The sequence below is a fragment of the Oryzias latipes genome, chromosome 21 (genome assembly GCF_053564925.1).
Source record: "Oryzias latipes strain Hd-rR chromosome 21, Olatipes_Hd-rR_3.1".
In the NCBI taxonomy this organism is placed as follows: domain Eukaryota; kingdom Metazoa; phylum Chordata; class Actinopteri; order Beloniformes; family Adrianichthyidae; genus Oryzias; species Oryzias latipes.
Window position 1 is genome coordinate 22924209 of NC_136257.1, and position 18838 is coordinate 22943046.

General features: G+C 38.1%; 2 protein-coding genes across 8 annotated transcripts in view; both read left to right on the forward strand.

Moving 5' to 3' along the window:
• galnt13 (polypeptide N-acetylgalactosaminyltransferase 13) overlaps positions 1 to 7829 on the forward strand; it is a 44205-nt gene extending 36376 nt beyond the window's left edge. For 4 of the 7 annotated variants that reach the window (XR_002292724.3, XM_078939967.1, XM_078939970.1 and 1 more), the window contains one exon: positions 3785 to 5014. Coding sequence is in view for 3 of the 7 variants with exons in the window: in XM_078939973.1 (XP_078796099.1) it covers positions 3785 to 3925 (141 nt within the window). In the remaining 4 variants the exon portion in view is untranslated. Of the gene's footprint in view, positions 1 to 3784 lie in introns of all 7 variants that reach the window. The other 3 variants (XM_078939973.1, XM_078939971.1, XM_078939972.1) reach the window with 1 other exon arrangement.
• Positions 7830 to 15901: 8072 nt separating this feature from the next.
• The window catches only part of kcnj3a (potassium inwardly rectifying channel subfamily J member 3a), a 28382-nt gene continuing 25445 nt past the window's right edge, over positions 15902 to 18838 (forward strand). Inside the window, exon 1 of the mRNA XM_004081721.5 lies at positions 15902 to 18444. Within this exon, the coding sequence (XP_004081769.1) occupies positions 17767 to 18444 (678 nt within the window). The 5' untranslated portion in view covers positions 15902 to 17766. The remainder of the gene's footprint in view (positions 18445 to 18838) is intronic.

Below are 18838 nucleotides of genomic sequence, written 5' to 3' on the forward strand. Positions count from 1 at the left end.
ATGCCTTTAAGGCATTTCTCAGAGGCAAAATAATTAGTTACACAAGCTATAAAAATAAGAAAGACAAACAAAATTTTGCACAACTAGAGAACAAAATAAAATACACACAACAAAAAATATATGAAAATGGGGATCTGGAAGCAAAAAAAGAGTTATTACTCCTAAGAGCAGAATATGACAAACAGTCCAGTAACAGGGCTGCATCAAGCCTTTTAAGGTTAAAACAAACATTTTATGAACAAGGTGACAAGGCTGGAAAATTATTGGCATGGCAAATAAAACAACTGGAAACTAAAACCTCTATCACATGTATCACAAAAAATGAACAAAACTTAGTCAATCCAAAAGATATCAACGACGCCTTTAGAGAGTATTACCAGAAACTGTATGACGCTCAAGGGAACTGCAATCCTACTGACATTAATAGTTTCCTAAATAGGCTTAATATTCCAGTTATCTCAAATGAGAATAAGATCAATTTGAATTTAAAGTTTAATAACATAGAAGTCGCACAAACTATTGAAAACATGAAATCAGGAAAAAGTCCAGGTCCAGATGGTATTCCGATTGAAATATATAAAAAATTTAAGGATAAATTGCTAACACCCCTACTGGAAATGTTTACTGAGGCATTTGAAAAAGAATGTCTTCCACTCTCCATGAATCAAGCCCTTATCACATTACTGCCAAAACCAGGTAAACCACCTAACAAATGCGAGAATATGAGGCCTATTAGTTTACTGAATTCTGATCTTAAAATTATTTGCAAATTGTTAGCAAGGCGTCTCCAAAACGTTCTGCCACATATAATAAATAGAGATCAGAATGGCTTTGTTGCTGGAAGACTAGGATCTCATAATGTGAGAAGAGTTTTAAATATCATTCATCATAAAAAAGAAAACAGAGATACTGCTCTCCTGTCATTAGATGCAGAAAAAGCATTTGATAGGGTTGAGTGGCCCTATCTTTTCAGTATCTTGGAAAGATTTGGATGCGGATCCAACTTTATAAAATGGATCAAGATTTTGTATAAAGACCCGACAGCGGAAGTTTTAACAAATAGAAATTTCTCTAAGCCAATTAAAATTAAGAGAGGATGTCGGCAAGGATGTCCTCTCTCTCCTTTGCTTTTTACTTTAGCAATAGAACCATTTGCAGCAGCGATTCGTGCACATACACAGATAACTGGAATCACAGTAGGACCCACTGAACACAAAATTTCTTTGTTTGCAGACGATGTCATTTTATATTTGAGTAACCTTACTTCATCAATCCCAGCAGTGCTGGAAGTGATTCAAATATTTGGAAGTATTTCAGGATATAAAGTGAATAATGCAAAATCCTCAATTTTAATGCTAAATTCTATGGAAAGGCAAAACCCCACTTCCAAAACATCTCACTTTAAAGTAGTTGAACATTTTGAATACTTAGGAGTGGTAATTGTACCAAAGCTGGAAGAAGTTGTCCAACGTAACTATGATTACTTAAAAGAAAAAATCAAAGATTCAATAGACAGATGGATGAAGCTGCCCATAACTATAATGGGAAGAATAAATATCCTAAAAATGAACGTATTGCCAAAACTGCTATACTTGTTCCAAAATATCCCTCTGGCACCCCCTCTAGAATTATTTGCTTGGTTAAAGAAAATCACAGTAGCCTTTATATGGAACAACAGAAAACCTAAACTCCGTCTTACTTTACTATACTTACCATTTGATAGAGGGGGGCTAAAATGCCCTAATTTTAAGCATTACTTCTGGGCTACACATCTGCGCTCCATTATGTTTTACTTCTCTAATGAGAATAATCCACATTGGGTGGAAATGGAGTCCCACAATTTAAAAATACCTTTACCGTCGTTCTTATACTCCGAAAAAATAAGAAAGTTACAAAGACAAATCAAAAATCCTTTCTTGAAACATATGATAAAGGTCTGGTTTGAGGTCAAAAACTATTTAAAAGAAGTAAATTCTTTATCACAATTCAGCCCAATCTGGGGTAACCAGTTTTTTTTACCAGGAAGAATGGATACAACGTTTAAAACGTGGGCATCCAAAGGACTTAGAACAATTAGAGATTTGTACCCCCCACAGTCTGATACCTTTATGTCCTTTGAGGAGCTAAAATCTATGTACGACCTGGATAAAAAACACTACTTTAAATATCTTCAGTTAAGAAGCTTTGTGAATGCAAACCAAAAGAGTCTTAACAAAATTCCTTTTTCACAGCTGGAAACCCAGATGATGAAAAACAAATTAAGAAAAGGCATAATTTCAGACCTCTATAACTTATTGACATCTAATATATCAGAGAACTCAAATGGTAAATTAAAATCATGGAATGATGACTTATCACTCAATATTAATGAAAATGATTGGACAAGGGCATGTTGTAAGATTCATTCTATGTCTATTAACAGTCGACTGAGAATACTACAATTTAAATGGTTAATGCGTTTATATACAACACCAGTGCAACTAAATAAATATAATAAGAACATACCAGATGTTTGTGCAAAATGTGGATTTAAAGGCACATTGAAGCATTGCATGTGGGAATGTCACCAAATACAAATCTTTTTGGAAGAAGTTAAAATTACAATAGAAAAAATAATCTCAAAACAACTTACATTGAGCCCTACCCTATTTCTTTTGAATATATATCCAGTGAAACATAATTTTAGTAATACAGAGAGTACATTTATTGATATCAGTTTCTTAACGGCTAAAAGGTGTATTGCACAGGCTTGGAAAAACATGAGCAGACCTAGCATAAATCAGTGGCTAAAACAAATGTTGTATTGCCTTCCTTTGGAAAGAATAATGTATATCCATAAAAGCAAACAACACCTATTTGAGGAAATTTGGGGACCCTTTATTAATTATATTCAAAAATTAGAACTAATAGATGATTCAACAGATTTTTGATCTCAACTGCACAGAATTTTGCAACCACAGTTTAAAAGCTTTTGAAAAGGAGAGCTGTGATGGTATCATGTAAGAGAAGCAGTGTTCGTTGTTAAGTTTTGTTTTATGTAATTATTTTTATTTGTTTGAGTGCAGATATTTGTTTTGAGTGAAATGTCATACAATACAGTTTATTTTTTTTATTTTTATTTTTTTTATTATTTTATTTCCTTTTTGCTTTTTGTCTTTTTATAAGGAAAACGTAACTGGTATTATTGAAGTTGCTGTGTTGTTATGACTAATTCTTTAAATAAAAAGTTGTGGAAAAAAAAAAAACTATTTGCACATAATTAGGGAGGGATTATGGTTATGGTTATGGTTATGGTTAGGGTTGAAATACTTACGGGCAATGTAGCAATGTGCATGAATTTCCATCAGTTTTTGTGCTTTGTCGCCCGTACATAATATTGGTCCTAAGGATTTGTTGGACAAATTTCACTTTCTTTATTTTCTTTCTAAAGATTTAGACCTCTGTCTAATTTGCTGAATTTGGACACGTCATTGTAGTGGAATTTCTTTTTTTTTTCTGAAACAAAAAATAATATTTAATATTTAGATTTGGTCATTGTGTACATTTTGGTTTGCTGCTGGGTAAAATCCCACACAGTTGCATTGAGATAGATTTATCTTCCACCTGACAAAGGATAAGATCTATTCTCTGAGATGGAAAACCATTAAGTGAATGTAGACAACTGATTTAAATAAAATTAGCTCCACAAACCGGAATTATACCATATTTGCTGGCTGCAAATATTTGAGCCTCTTTTGCACATTATACTTGGGCTAACTGTTTGCTTTTCTTCTTCTCTTCACAGCGACTCACCCTGTTGCACGTGAACAGCAACCAATGTCTGGACATGCCGTCTGAGGAGGACAAGATGGTCCCCACCCTGAGAGACTGCAACGGCAGCCGCTCCCAGCAGTGGCTACTCAGAAACATGACCCTTAGCGTCTGATCTCTCGACTCGTCGGCTCCCTCTATGGTTCTGACCTCCTTCTAACCTTGCCGTCATCTCCCTCCCCAGGTGGCTCCGACTAGACACAACATGCACCTCTTCTTGTTACAGCCTGGACAACAGAGATCCAGAATGCAGCGGCTTATGTTTCACTTCAGAGGTGGATCCTCTTACTGCTATAGCCCATGGTCTGGGGAGAACCGCATGTGCATTGAGACCACTCGCCTAACCTCGGCATCCCTGTATTGTCTAAAGTGGGAGAACAATGCTTAGGGGTCAGTGAATCAGTTCATTGTATTGGTGTTTTTACTGATGCTTCGGTCCGACTGAATCAGCACTGCGGATTTGTCGATCATCCTTTTCCACATCAGTTGCTAGTCAACTAATTTGTTGGTGGATTTGTGAAGATAATGGTTTTTTTTAATAAAAAAAAAGGCATTTTAATAAAAGCACATCACTTCTGTTGCTCTAACCTTCAAATTTTATTGATGCTGTTATTATTTATTTACAATTTCAAGAGGGGCCGGATGGATTTCTGGGAACTGGCTATGCTTTAAGCTGCATGGTGTCATCGCCCATGACAACAGCTGCTGGCTTGTCACCCGTAAGAAGGTCACATTTTATGGTACCTAAACTGGGAGAGGAAGGTCATAGATGGTGTGAAGCTACTTAATTGTATAGGAAAAGGTTGTAGCATCAAAAGTTACTTTTTAATTTTTTTATTTTAACAGGTTTACAGTTCAGTTTGGAGAGTGTAGCAAACCACGGCTATCAAGGTCTCTTTGCAAGGACTGAAGCTGGTCCTTGCAGATCTCATTTTGATTCCAAAGTCTTGTCAGAAAAGAGAGAATACAAAATATATTTTTTTCTAATGACTTTTTGCAAATTCAAGAGAGATTGTGAATTTTTGTCATGATGTGTTGCATGTTGGGAGAGGAGCACCATATTTTAAATATCACTTCCATTATGTGAAACTGCTGCTGACATATTTAAACAGGATCTGTGCCAAGATGTGATCAACTGCAAAAATAAGGTTGGGGTGATTCTTTTTGGATCATCTATTTAATTAAATAAATTGATTTAATTTTACATACTTGTCGAGTAACTTCAAATTCCTCTATAATCCAAATAAAAAGCACAGTGAAGTAAGTATTTGTTTTAAAACAGATTGAGCTATTAAGAGTTATGGACCCTACATACAAGACAGTCGGCTACAAATTTCTCATAAAATAGTTTTCATAAAATATAAAGTCCTAAATATAAGGCTGGTTTTCTGAAAAAATGTTACAATTTGCCTGTTAAAGTTAGCTGCAGCCATTAGGTTTCCAATTTAACTGAACTGAAAAGTCTGCATCTCACAGAAATAACTCAATGATTAACATTATTTCTTATATAAATTTATCTTCTATTTTTAACCCATCTTTTTCACTTTTCTCCAAATGTTTTATTTTAAAATATATTTCTGCGCAGAGCTTCCGTATGTAAATGAACATAACTGTTGTTCTTTTTTAAACTTTTAAAGGAACTTTTTGATCCTCGTCAACTGAGATTGGAAAGAAATGTGAACACTTTTCTAGTTGCTTTAGCTCACAAAGGCCACATTTTTTTTGAGTCATTTTTCAGTTAAAAGACACGCTCTAATGAAAACAGTGTTTTTGTCTGAAAATCATCCGAGCTGGTTTTTGGCATAAAACTTTACGGTTGGATATCTCCAAGATTGCTCGCCACTTTGTGCACAGGTATTGTTAGGTTGGGGGTGTGAGAGGCTGCAAGTTAGTGACAGAGAACGTAAACAGATCTCTCAACTATGAGGAGGGGTGAATTTCTGATGAACTACTGCCGCTCTGCAGGAACCATGTCCTAGAAAATGACACAGGTGTTGATTTTAATAACAGACACTAATCATAATTTAAAACCACTGGGAATATATTGTGTTTTTTTTCTGAGCTTAAAATACTGTGTTTTCCACTAAACCAGTTAGTAAGGCCTGATGAATATTAACTGAGCATTTTTGAAGTTTCATTTCAGTTTGCTTCAGTGACATGGAAGCTGAATTTCAAAGAATATGAATGAGAAGCATATAAAGGACTGCTCAAAATATAAACCAAATCTTACAGGAGAATATGATCGTAAACTATAAGAAACTTCATGGATCCTCATAAGTATGTTGCTATTTAGCGTGAGCTGGAAGATGGTCTCCACCTGTAATGAAATTTGTTTCCAAAAAAAGTAATTAACCTGTAACATTGTTTTGGTTAGAAAGACAAATATTTGTGCAGCTGCAAATACATATCTACATTCTATATAGAGTGTAGCTTCCAGACAATGGATTCACTTTGGATTCTGGTTTGGGTGTAAACGTAGTCATTGCTCACACCTCAGACAAAAAGTCCGCTTCTGCTACTACAAGCCCTTATAATTGACCTAATGGAAATGTGTGGAACATCAAAAAACACAACGGTGCAATTTAAAACATTCAGCTTGAGGAAATGATTGAAAGGCCCTGATAAGTCCAGGTAACAAAAATAATAAAGTTAGCACTGCAATGATTGCAGCTCAAAGGGGAAATGGTAAGCAGTGAGAACATGTATTTCCTTTTTTTCCCCCCACACACTCACGACATAAATCAAATTTAGCATATCACATACAGTTTCAAAAAAAGGAAGCATTCTTGATTTCTTTCACTAAATTATTTCAAAGGCAGTTGGTTTTCAAACATAATGCTGTAGTTTGAAGTCTGGTAAGATATTTAACTTTTTCTTTCTTTCTTTGAAGTAAAGGATTTGTTTTTATCTCAGACTTGACATGACTTAGCATGTAAACATTTTTATCTTTTTTATCTGTTATCCTTTGATAAATGTCACTCACAGGATGGTTCTGATGATTGCACAATTCTTAAGGGATAAAACTCATTTTTGCTGACCTGTCGACTGGCAAACCGCCTAAATGTAATTTGATGTTTACTGTTTAGAAATTAAAAAATCCTTAAACTATAAAAACTAAAATTTGTACCATTATTTAAGTGTTGTCTTCATTTTGGCTATTTTAGGTGATTAGTTTTAAAAATGGTTTACACAAGATAAGTTGCATTTTTTTATAAGAAGTGATGTGGATAGTTTAAGATGACGAAGGAAAATGGTTATATAAATGTATTTTTCTAATTTATAATTATGTGGAAAAAGTCCATCAAATAGTTATAAATTTGAGAACCTCCCTGTAAAATCTGGACAAACCACATTTTGGACAATCTCGATAATAGTAGAGGGGTCACTTTGTGCCTTCAGAGTGCTTTATTTGTTTTTGATCACTGATTCATGGAATTTATGGTAAATGTGAGTTTTTGTTTACATTTCTGGCTAAATTCTCCATCCCAGTTAAATCTCATTAAAGTTGCATAAGTCACATGATACATTTTTGATTCAGCAGGCGCTCATGACATACTTTTTTGACTGGAACGTTCGTTGGGCCAGACGGTTGTTCAGAACACCACAGAGGACTTTGTAGTGCCGCTGCTGTTGCACTAAATGATACAGATGCAGACACTGTAAAACAAATAATACTGTTCTTTTTGAATGAAAATGTAAAAAAAAAGACTGTTTATTAATAATGAACATCACTCTGAGCAATTATCTGACCTCAGATATGGAAACACGACGCAGTGAAAAAACAAAATAACGCAAATGCTACTAGAATACTGAATCCTTGCCAAGTGCCTGCTTGGCATTCAAATTAAAATTTGATTACCTGTTTGATATTATGCATATTCATTGATTGTTTTTGCTCTATTTTAAAGTGCATGTTATTGAAGTGGGAATGTAATGTTTGTGCTGGTTGATATTTGTATATTTGCCTTTTTGTAGGAAAAAAAGAAAATAAAACGTCAAAACATGAAATCAGAATGAAATCTTCAGCCCACGCTAACACACATGCGCGCGCACACACACACTCACACCCACACACACACACTTATTACCAGGCTTCATTTAGTCTGCATTTTTTACAATGAGAGACGGTGAAAGCCATGCAATGGGCTGGCAAAGAATCACCTTAAAATGACTGTTATATTCTGCTTTTGTCCAGTATGAGTAAGGAGTCTGCCATTGTCAACAGATGAAGGTACGCCTGCCACGGGTTATTATTCTGTGTACACTTTAACTAAGAAAGCCTGACCTTTCAGAGGACTTTGCTTTATTAAAGTCTGAGGCAAAAACGACTCTTTGTGAACAGAACTGATGAAAAAAAGAGCAAATGAAAAAAAAAGTCCAGCTGACCATTGAACAGGACGACTAATATAGAGCTCATCACTATTTTAAAGACGTTAATATTCTTTTTGACTAGAATCACAGCGCTCTGCTGCTTTTGGTATACAAAACGGGTCTGCAGGTTTTTCCAACACAAAAGAACAAAAAAAGGGTTTTCTGATTCACTGGAGGATGATACTTCTCACCGGCCTGAAGCAACTCTAATGCAGTCCATCCTTTTTTTTTTTTTACTTTACATAACAGCACCATCATGACATACATTAGCATAATGCCTGCCTAGAGGCTACTTCACCCCCCCCCCCCCAAAGCGTGCAGATAAACAGAAAATCCTAAATAAAAGGCTTATGCATTCCTTTTCCTGACAGATTTCTTTTATCTAGTTTGAAAGTATCAATATGTTAATTGAAAAATTGTAGAGGTTATTGCAAATAGATGTTGGAAAGCATATTGTTTTTGATATCTTGTAAATGAAACCAAATGAATTTCTACTTCTTGTGGACAAGAAGATATTTTTACTAAGGAAAATAAGGAAAGCAGTGACAATGCATTCTTTTCAAAGGCTAGTAACACTCAAACTGAATACAATTTACAGATGTTGCATAGAATAGTGCAGCTGCATTGAACTGTGGTCCAGGATTTACATAGACGAGAACTTTTGTCACAAGTTTAGCTATTTTTTTCTTATGAATCAGTCACAGCAGTTGATGAATTCTCATCTGTTGATTTTGAGATTTTTTAATTTTTATTTTTAAAGTTAAAAAGAGCTTTACATTTTCCTTTTTTTATCCAGTATTAAATCTCAGCATGGCAGGATTAAAGGAAATCCTTGGACTAAACCCTGTTCCAATACCCAAACAATTTTTTTTCCTTTTTTTTTTCTTGCTCTTTCTGTTCTTGTACTGAGTGTCAGGGAAATCATTTCCAGAATGCTTCTTGTAACTGATTTGAGTAGATAAGTTAAAGGTAATGTCGAAAAAGTTAACTAAGTTTTGTTTCTTTAATAATAGAGGTAACAGAAGAACTGACACTTCTTTAGCAAATTCCACCAGCTCCAGTTAGCCATGTGCATTCTTGGATCATTTCGTTTAATTCAGAACCTTCCTTTGCAGAAAAAAATTCAAACTAATTACCGGTAAGCAGACTTTACCAATGTGTTCCTGTTATAGAGTCTGACTTTAGTAAGTCATAAAGTCCCATCTCGATCATCTTTGATCTATTGTAAAAGCTGCAACGTTAAAAGACCCAGTGGTGTTTTTTATTATGATAATGCAATTTTAGCCCAAATCAAAATGTTATGTTGTTTTCTCGGACATTGTTTATGCAGAGCAGCAGTTGTTCATTAGAAATTCAACTCAAAGTTTTAGGCGAGACTGTTTGCAGAGTAAACCTACCCCCTTGCCATCATCCATATATTTACACTCTCTCCTGCTAGCTTACAGCCATTCACACTCCCAACCTAACTTAACGGGTATCACAAAAATGGCGAGCAACATTGATCTTATCATGTCGTACAGTTTTGAGCTCAAACGAGGAAAACAAAGATGTTCTTGTAGAGATGATCTAGTCATCTACAAGTGGATGCATCAGAATGATGAAAGATGGTGTTGTTTTCACTGAAAATAGTTTCATCCCTCAGCCTTTTGTGTTTTTCTATTTCCCTTGCAGGCCTGATGGTAAAGCACTTTGTTCATCCCACAACAAAGAAAAACTTTTTCATATATTTACTTTCTTCATAAAAAAATTCTAATTTTAATGTCTTTATTGTCTTTGTAACATTTATTTAGTTAGCCTCTGAGCGGTCCTTCCAGCCGAGTTTTTACGGTTGTTTTAGAGCTGACGGCACACCAGTGTCTCACTGCGCCCTTGACTGGCGGCCTCTGAGGACTGTCTGAGGTTTTAGGCAGTTTCACACCTAAAGGAAACCAAACACAGGCTAGTTAACTGGGCCTGTGAGGATAAGATTGGTCTGGCCAGGCGAGAGAGGTCCATTAAAGAGTGAGATGCCTTTGAATACTACCTCTAATGGGCGCCCTATCTGTCTCTATCTGTGGCTCACACTTGCCGAAAGACGAAGCATGTTCACCACAGAGGCTTTATAGTTCTGAGTTATTTAAAACGTGGGCTTATTGAGGATCAGGAAATGTAAAACTACGGCTTTGCTCAGAGGTACAAAACCCCCCCTTTCTGCTTATTTTAACTTTAACTTTAGTCTTTCCTGAAATTCCCAAATCATTTATTTTTCACACTTAGAAACTTTGGAATATCTGTACAAACAAAAGTTTTAAAATTGTTCTAATTATTTACTGATCATTTTCGTCCAGAAATAATCAAATCAGTGTAAACGGCACAAAAGAGAGCATGGCTCAGGTCACGCAAGTGATAGTGCAGTGTCACTGGAAAACATGAGTCTGTTTGAGCCTTTTTGAAGCTCCTTTGAAAGAACAGATGAAAAGAAATGTAACCTGAAAATAGAAAATGATGATTGCTACTTTAGTGCCAAGCAAACAACTTCTTTTTAGAACCAGACTGACTATGACCAGCTAAGAGGTCAGAGCTCAACAAGATCATTTCAGTTCATAGAGCTATGTTGCCATGACAACAATGCAGTATTGGGATTTATACTTCTGGGCTGTGTAATTTGGAGTTTGACAGGTATGTTTTAACCTTCAAGTATGTTATTGGAAGTTTTTGTCCTGAGCTGCTTAAAGTCCCACTCCAATCTTCTTTTGATCTATTTTAACCTCTCAAGACCTGAGCTAATATTCGAGCTAACCCTTTGAAAACGTTGTCACAGGGCTCCAGTTAAGCAGAATTACCTACTCTGATAATATAACCCAAAGTGTTATATCCACACATGTGGATACCAGGTCCTAAGAGTTTAAAAGTGTCCACATTGGTCTATGATTATGATTATGCCCCCAAAATAAAAAATAAAGAAAGTGTTGTTTTCTAGGACATAGTTTCTGCAGAGCGGCAGTAGTGGAAATTTGCCTCTGAGTTGTTGGCGAGGCTGTTGCCGTGGACAAACAAAGGGTTGATTTCCCATCAACCCTTTGTTAACACTCTCTCCCGCTAATTTACAGCCCCTTACAATCCCAACCTAACATTACCGATGCCACAAAAATGGGCAAGCTTTTTCCTGATTCATAATGTTTTGAAAAAAGAAACACTCAGAAAATCAATTTTAAGCTTAATTGTCTTTGTATCTCTATCATAAGGAAAAAGCCACAATAACATGCCAAAAACACCAAAAGAGGATTTATATTGGAGTGGGTCTTTAAATGTTTTCTCAACCTCAATCTGATTAAACTAAACCAGGCAAATATTTTGATCATTACAGAACAGTACATGTGACCTGAATGGTGCAATGTCTTTGTTAATGTAGTTTTTACTAATTCATACACAACCAAAAACGATATATTTTATTGTTATTGGTAAAAGGAGAAAATGCTCTATTTACCGGTAATTAAAGTTTATTATTTTTTCAAATTGCTTTTTGGTCATAAGTAACTTCACCATATTGGAACTTCATTTCTTATCTTTCCTACATGTGATCATCTCTCCATCCAGCTTCCATTAGACCATCACGGCAAGAACCTCTCAACACTTTGGTGCCTCACCGTCAAATATAATCCCTGTGCATTTGCAGTCCCATTTCTCCCCGTGTCACTGGCGGGCTTGATTGTGTGCCCATCTGACTGGCTCCCCCTGCTCAGTATATATAGGGTTCCATTAGAGGAGTGAATTCAATAATGGGCGGAGGGAGGGTGGGGTGGGGTGGGGGGGAGGGGGAGAGGGAGAGGGGATAATCAACCCCTCTGGATGTGCCTTTTCTCTTCACTTGAGACCAAACGAGAAATCCTGAGCTTAATTGTTGAAGGGACCTGAACTTCCAAAGCGTCTGCATTGAAAAGCTGCTTTAATTAGACATGGTTTGAGGCCAGTATCTCAGAGGGGGTCAGCTTCGCTGCCACAGGAGGCACACAAACACCCACGCACACTGACAATAATATACACTGCCTGTCTGTACATGCACAAAGCAAGTCAAGGATTCAGCTGAGACTTTTCTGATGTATGCTTACATTTTCTCAAGTAATTTTTATTGATTTTCAGGGAGGAAGTGGCTCGAACAAGCAGCTCCGATGTGATAATCTCCTTTTAGCAACGAAAGCAGTGATTAGGAGGAGGGGCCCTGCTGCTTTCAGCAGTAATTGTGTAGTAATCAATCAACAATCTCCAGAAGCCGTTCTCCAAAGCACTCCTGTTCATTTGCTATTTTTGACCCCAGCAACTAATAGGGTCTTAATTTTGACAAAGGAACAAAAAATAAGAGGAAACCTGAATAATATTGGCAATTATTGCTTCAGACTAAAAATAGACTGTCCAGTCCTCTAAACGTACATTCTCTCCACATCAATGACAACATGGTCATTCTTTCAACCACTCTTGAGCATGTATTATGCAAATTTCTTTCACCTTGAAATATTGACACTTGTATTTGTCTCAGCAAAGCTCCATATTTTGACCCAGTTATTTTTATATTTTGTTCATCCACAGCATGTTTTTTTCTCACATACCATGGAGAAAAGCCTGTTAAGACTCCCAGCAGTGAGCGAGCATGCTTGAGATCCTGCTAAACTCTATTCTGTGCAGATGGGTAAAAATAACAGTGCATGTCTTCACTGTGAACAGGATTGTTTGTGCAAATACAAAAATCAATGTTGTAACAGCAGAATGAGATTACAGAGAATTTTTTGCGGGGAAGACGTAAATTGTGGGGGGGCATGGACGAACAAATCAATCACAGCCAATATCAAAGCTGCAGCGGCTATCCCTGCTCCATCTCTGATTGTAAAGATTATAAAGAAAGATAAGAAATTAGGCAAAATCGTCTCATCTTCAAGGGCTATTCTAGCTGATTTGAAGAGGGGCAAATGCATTTAGTGTCCTACTTTGGTCTGATTGGATTAATAAATCAATCCCATCTCCTCCCACTCCAAAGGTTTTGCCCAGGCTATTTTTAAGAAATGGGTTACAGAAGACCATCAAAGTACTTCGGACCAATCACCAACTGAAGTTCGACATGAGCTGTTTTTGGAAGTTATCTCACCATAAGATAGTAACAAAAAAAAAAAAAAATTTTTTTTCCAGGGGCTAAGAACATTGGTACTACAGGAACAAAAGTGCAGCTTTACAAAATCAGCTCATCAGTAGACAAGACCTAATCTGAATAAATTCTAATTTAGCAGACCATGTTTCACATCAGCTGCCTCCTGATGTGTGACAAGAACAAGCTGGGACCTTAACCTCTTCCTCGTTCCTGGCTGTCACTGACAAAGCCTGCGTGATCAGCAGGAATAGAGTAGTGTTGCTGTGGGCTTAGGCACATTTAAATGAAGCAACGAAATATGTGTTATTTTCCTTACTTAGTTATCTCTTTTAGAAAACAAATTCAAATCACATTTCTTTATGCTTTATTTGTTCTTACAAATGCTGATGTGTATGTTCTGATGTGTAAAAAAATACCCTTTTTAGGAAGTTAACTGCTTAAACTATAAATTTTCTTGCAGTGGCATCACTAATATTCTAAAAGTAATTAAAAAACACATTTGATTATTATTTTTGTTTTTTTTCTTAGAGCAAAGCTCAGTTGAGTTATCGGAATTATTTCAGAACACAACTACACCATGCTCAAAATAATCTCTAAATAATTTAGATGGTGTTGCCTAAAATATATTGCAGTACCTGCATGAAAAAGGGACTTAAACCATTGGATGTTTTGTTATGTTGATAACAGTGAAATGTTTCTCTTTTAACAGCTGTGTTTAAACTATCCACAGTTCACTCCTTCCTTCAGGATTTGGACTTTTCTGTGCAGGAGAGGATCTTTAAATGCATTTTAGGTAGCGTTTGAAAAAATGATCTGAATACAAATAATTTACATGGGGTGTAGGTAAAGAAGTCTGGTAAACACCATAACGAAAACAATTCCTACAAAATAGACTAAAATAAACTGCAGTAATAGTATTTTTGCACCTAAGGGTATTTAAATCACAGTAAGGTCTAATCATCTTTTGATGTATTGTAAAAGTGTTCCCAGTGGTCTTTTAATTATAATTAAGCCTTTTTAACCAAAATCAAAGAAGCTGCATTGTCTTCTAGGATATACTGTAGTTCATTAGAAGTTCATTAGAAATGTCCTGCTGAGTTGTGGGACCCTTGATGTGGAGTAAGCCCACCCCATTTTCCATTATCCATCTGTTTACATGCTCTTCTGCTAGCTTCTAGCCCCTCACACCTCCAACCTAATATTAGGGCTGCAACAAAAATGGCAGGGACAGTTTTGAGCCATGATGCCAGCTCGGACAAGGAAAACAAAGACCTACGTGGATCTATTTGTCTTTTATTTATTTTGATTTTTTTCTTGTCCTGTCCAACAGCTGGGCAAACAGATGAGAGCTGAAGGCCTTGTGGGACTTATTTTACATATTTTACTTTAACAACAGGGGTTATGTATCTTCTGACAAACCAGAGGTATGTCTGAATAAACCCCTTTTGTAAGTAGCTCCTCCCCCCAAGGTGCGTCGCAGGCTGAACTCCCCGCCCCCCATCACCCTAATAACAGATTATTTGAGGAAGGGGGTAAGTTGGGGACAGCTGGTAGACTGCCCCCAGGTGGTCAAACAGCCCCCCCCAGCATAGGGCCCAGGTCCCCTCAGCCCAGGGGTCCCATCCCCCGAAGTGCTAACTCCCCAGGCCCCACCACACAACAGAGAAAGGGGAGCCAGAAAGTGTGTCTCCCCCCCCCCCCCCCCCCCCCCCCAACAAGTCCAATCCGCCGCACCAAGGCGCCGCCCCTGGGAAAGCTCTGGTCAGGCCTCGACGGGACCGAGGCAGCCAACCCGCGGGGCGACCGCCGATTGCCTCAACGAAGACCTGGATCCATTTGTCCAAAAGCAGATGCATCAGAATGGAGCGGAGCAGGGAGCTTGTGGCCTGCTGTTGTAGGTCCTGTGTCACATCATGACAAAATCCCTCCAAACAATGGATTTTATATCCAATTATACAGTATCTCATAAAAGTAATTTTTAAAAAAGCTCTGAACCTCTTTTCAACTTTGAATCTGCAAACTAAAGGCGGATGAGTGAGGAAATGTAGAGCATTCGTAGTGACAGCACCAGCTAAATTTACCATGGAACAGACTCCTCCCATCAGAAAATACTTTGATTCGAAACCAGACAGGAACATTTAAAATTTAGGAGCCTGCATTACTTTTGCAGAGGGTCTGCGCATCCTCCATTTAATTACTGTTCCTAAAAGTATATGCATGAGAGACACTTTAACAAAAGTTCTGTTATAACTTTTGTTAAAGTGACCGCATGTGTGAAATACAGCAATTAAAAAGTTTTAGCTCATAGTGATGGCAGGCTGCTGGACAGCCCAAATTAATAGTCTTATTTTCTCTTTGCAAACATGTGAATAGTCTCTTCCCCTAATGAGGAGCAGAATACATAGATTGGATGACCTGTGTCTCCCTGTGCTCATTATAAAAGCACAGACCTGCAGAGGCAGGATAGCTAATGTTCACCTGGAAAATATGATGGCCTAGTGACTGATGGGGAAATGGTTTCCTGTCTGTTCCCCTCAAGAGGGCTGCATCACAAAGCCTAGCAGGGAACGCTTGGAGCCATCTCAACTTTGCACTGGGCTGCCATGCAGTCATTCATTTGGAAATGGTTATGTCAGGTCTTGGTGCTGTTTTTGGAAGCTTCCTCTTGCACAGTGCAGGATTCACTCTAGAAATAGACTTTGGTGCTGTAAGCCACAAGGAGCTACAGGAGGAGAAGGTGGTAGATTTAGCCTTAAATCAGACTAATTCAACAGCACATCGATCCCCGTGAGCTCAGTTGATCAAGAAAGGATGAAAATAAGAGACAAAATGCTGTACCAGACCTTTACTTCACTTTAAGAAATCAAAATGATGCAGAAAGAAAAAAAACACCAATATTTAGGACAGTATTATCCTGTTTAAACATTATTTTGCTTAATGCATGTGTTCATTTGTTCATATTCCACATTTTTTCCATTTTGGCCAAAGTGCTAATCGTGCCATCTGCAAAATCTAAAGGAGGAAAAAGGAACAAAGAGAATGTTTTGGTCCTCCTGCCCCCCTGTGTTTGAGTGCCTGTGTGAGCCAGGGCAGCAACAGTGTGGGTGTATTCCTCTGTGGCTACAGTTTTCCTGAAATGATAAATTGACTTCAGGTTTTTGTCGGGATTTAACAGTTTTTCTGTGAGTCTGTGTGCAGAAGCACAGAGAAGAAGAAAAAGAAAGGGCGATAAGTGGTGTTAGCAGAGGTGACACAGAGGAATAACCTGCCAGCAACTTCAAATGTTCATGCAGGAAAACTCCTGGGTCTGAAGCATGTGGGATTTTTGCATTTCTACAAAACATTTTTTTTATTTCCTGTTTAATTGTAACTGTGTTGGCTAAAATATTAATGATTGTGTTAAATGTCTTCTCTTTTTAAGCTACCATTCAGCCTTGCTGTCAGAGTGCAGCAATGCAGCAACCCTGATTATTCTTAGTCCACAATATTCTCTTCACTGTCAACATTAGAAAGTCATCATTTTTGCTGCACTTTCACGTGTTTGGCCAGCAGTTAAAAGAAGCCTGTCAGATCAGGCAAGCCCTCTTCCCGCCTCCTCCTCCTCTTCCAAGATCCATCTTTGTAGTACCACCAGGCAACAGTGGGCGCTGAAAAAGTGCACCGGAGCCGAGCTGGTGAAACAAGGAAAAGAGAAGTCTAAGGAGCTTGAAGCATCTGTGGGATCTCTGAGCCATCAGAGATCAGTCGATTATTCTCCGAGTGAAGAAGCTGCCAGATAAGAGCAACCAGCGTCGATGCGCCCAAATAATGACGGCAGTGGCCTTATGATTTCTGCCTCCGGCTCGTCATTACTGTCATATACTGGGCTGCAATTTTATATCTCCTATGTTTGCAGCTCGCGCTGCCAGGAAAGACTGGAAACCGAATCATCTCCAACACAGAGCGCACGGAGAGATTTTTTTGCCGCTTGAAACAGTTCCCGGGGAATAATTACGCAAAGGAAGATTTATTTTACGCACCACCGATGGACTTTGAAACTTTTCAATGAAACTTATTCTGTGAGTACAGTTGAGTGTGTCACAAAATAACCCCAGTAATGAGTAATCCACGACGCAGGCACTAAGGAACCGGTGAAACCCGATTGTGCGTTTGGGCACCCCGAGCGTCGCCTAGTTTCTTTTTTCCCCTCTTTCTTTCACATGGCTTCTATCTTTGGGCGTGCAGATAACCCTTGCATTATTCATATTTCATGGCTGTAGAGTGCAGCAACAGTAGTGCGCGGCGAAAAAGAACGGTGCAAGTCTAAGTGGGGCGAAGACATCGCACTTTTATAGCCTTCTTTCTCTAACAGGAACAACCATTACGCACGGACTGCAGCAAGTACACACTGGACTTTTTTCTTTTCTTTTCTTTTTTTCCCCCTCCAACACTGAATCCTTTGTTATTTCTTTCGCTGCTGTCATCGTAGTATGTCTGCACTTCGAAAGAAATTTGGGGACGATTATCAGGTAGTGACCACCTCGTCCAGCGGGTCTGGATTCAATCAGCCTCCTCCGGAGAAAAAGAAGAAGAGACAAAGATTCGTGGACAAGAACGGGCGATGCAACGTCCAGCATGGGAACCTGGGTGGTGAAACAAGCAGATACCTGTCCGACTTGTTCACAACACTGGTAGATTTGAAATGGCGCTGGAATCTCTTTATTTTCATCCTCACCTACACGGTGGCTTGGCTCTTCATGGCCTCTATGTGGTGGTTCATCGCATACATCAGAGGAGACCTCAACAGAGCCCATAATGACAAGTACACTCCATGTGTGGCCAACGTCTATAACTTTCCATCAGCTTTCCTCTTCTTCATAGAGACCGAGGCCACGATAGGATATGGTTACAGATACATTACAGACAAATGCCCCGAGGGGATCATTCTCTTTCTTTTCCAGTCCATCCTCGGCTCTATCGTCGATGCATTTCTGATCGGCTGCATGTTCATCAAGATGTCTCAGCCCAAGAAGAGGGCAGAGACTCTGATGTTCAGCGAGCACGCCGCGATTTCCATGAGAGATGGAAAACTCACTCTCATGTTCAGGGTCGGCAACTTGCGTAACAGCCATATGGTGTCTGCGCAGATCCGCTGCAAACTGCTGAAAGTAAGTGTTGGCTGCTCAAGGTGAAAAGTCTTGTCTGCTCAGGTCTGTCTCCAGTTTAATAAACTGATAAAGGCCGGCACAAATGAATGCAAACCTTCTACTAAATGGCTACAATGACGTGATGCATTTGTTAAATGTCTCTGCTGAGTTCATTCTGTTTCTCCCCCTCCCCAACACAAACGGGTAAAAAAGCAATATTGACTGCACTTAAGGGCACAAGTTGAGACAAAATTAGGAATTTTAGACAATGAAAAGCATTTTTAAGCATATTATTATAGGGATTTAACTATTCATTTTTACAACGATTTGATTCATATCATAATTATACTTGTTGATTGATTCATTTTTAATTTTGGTTCATTCTGATTTGATCGAATCCGATCCAGAAAATCTT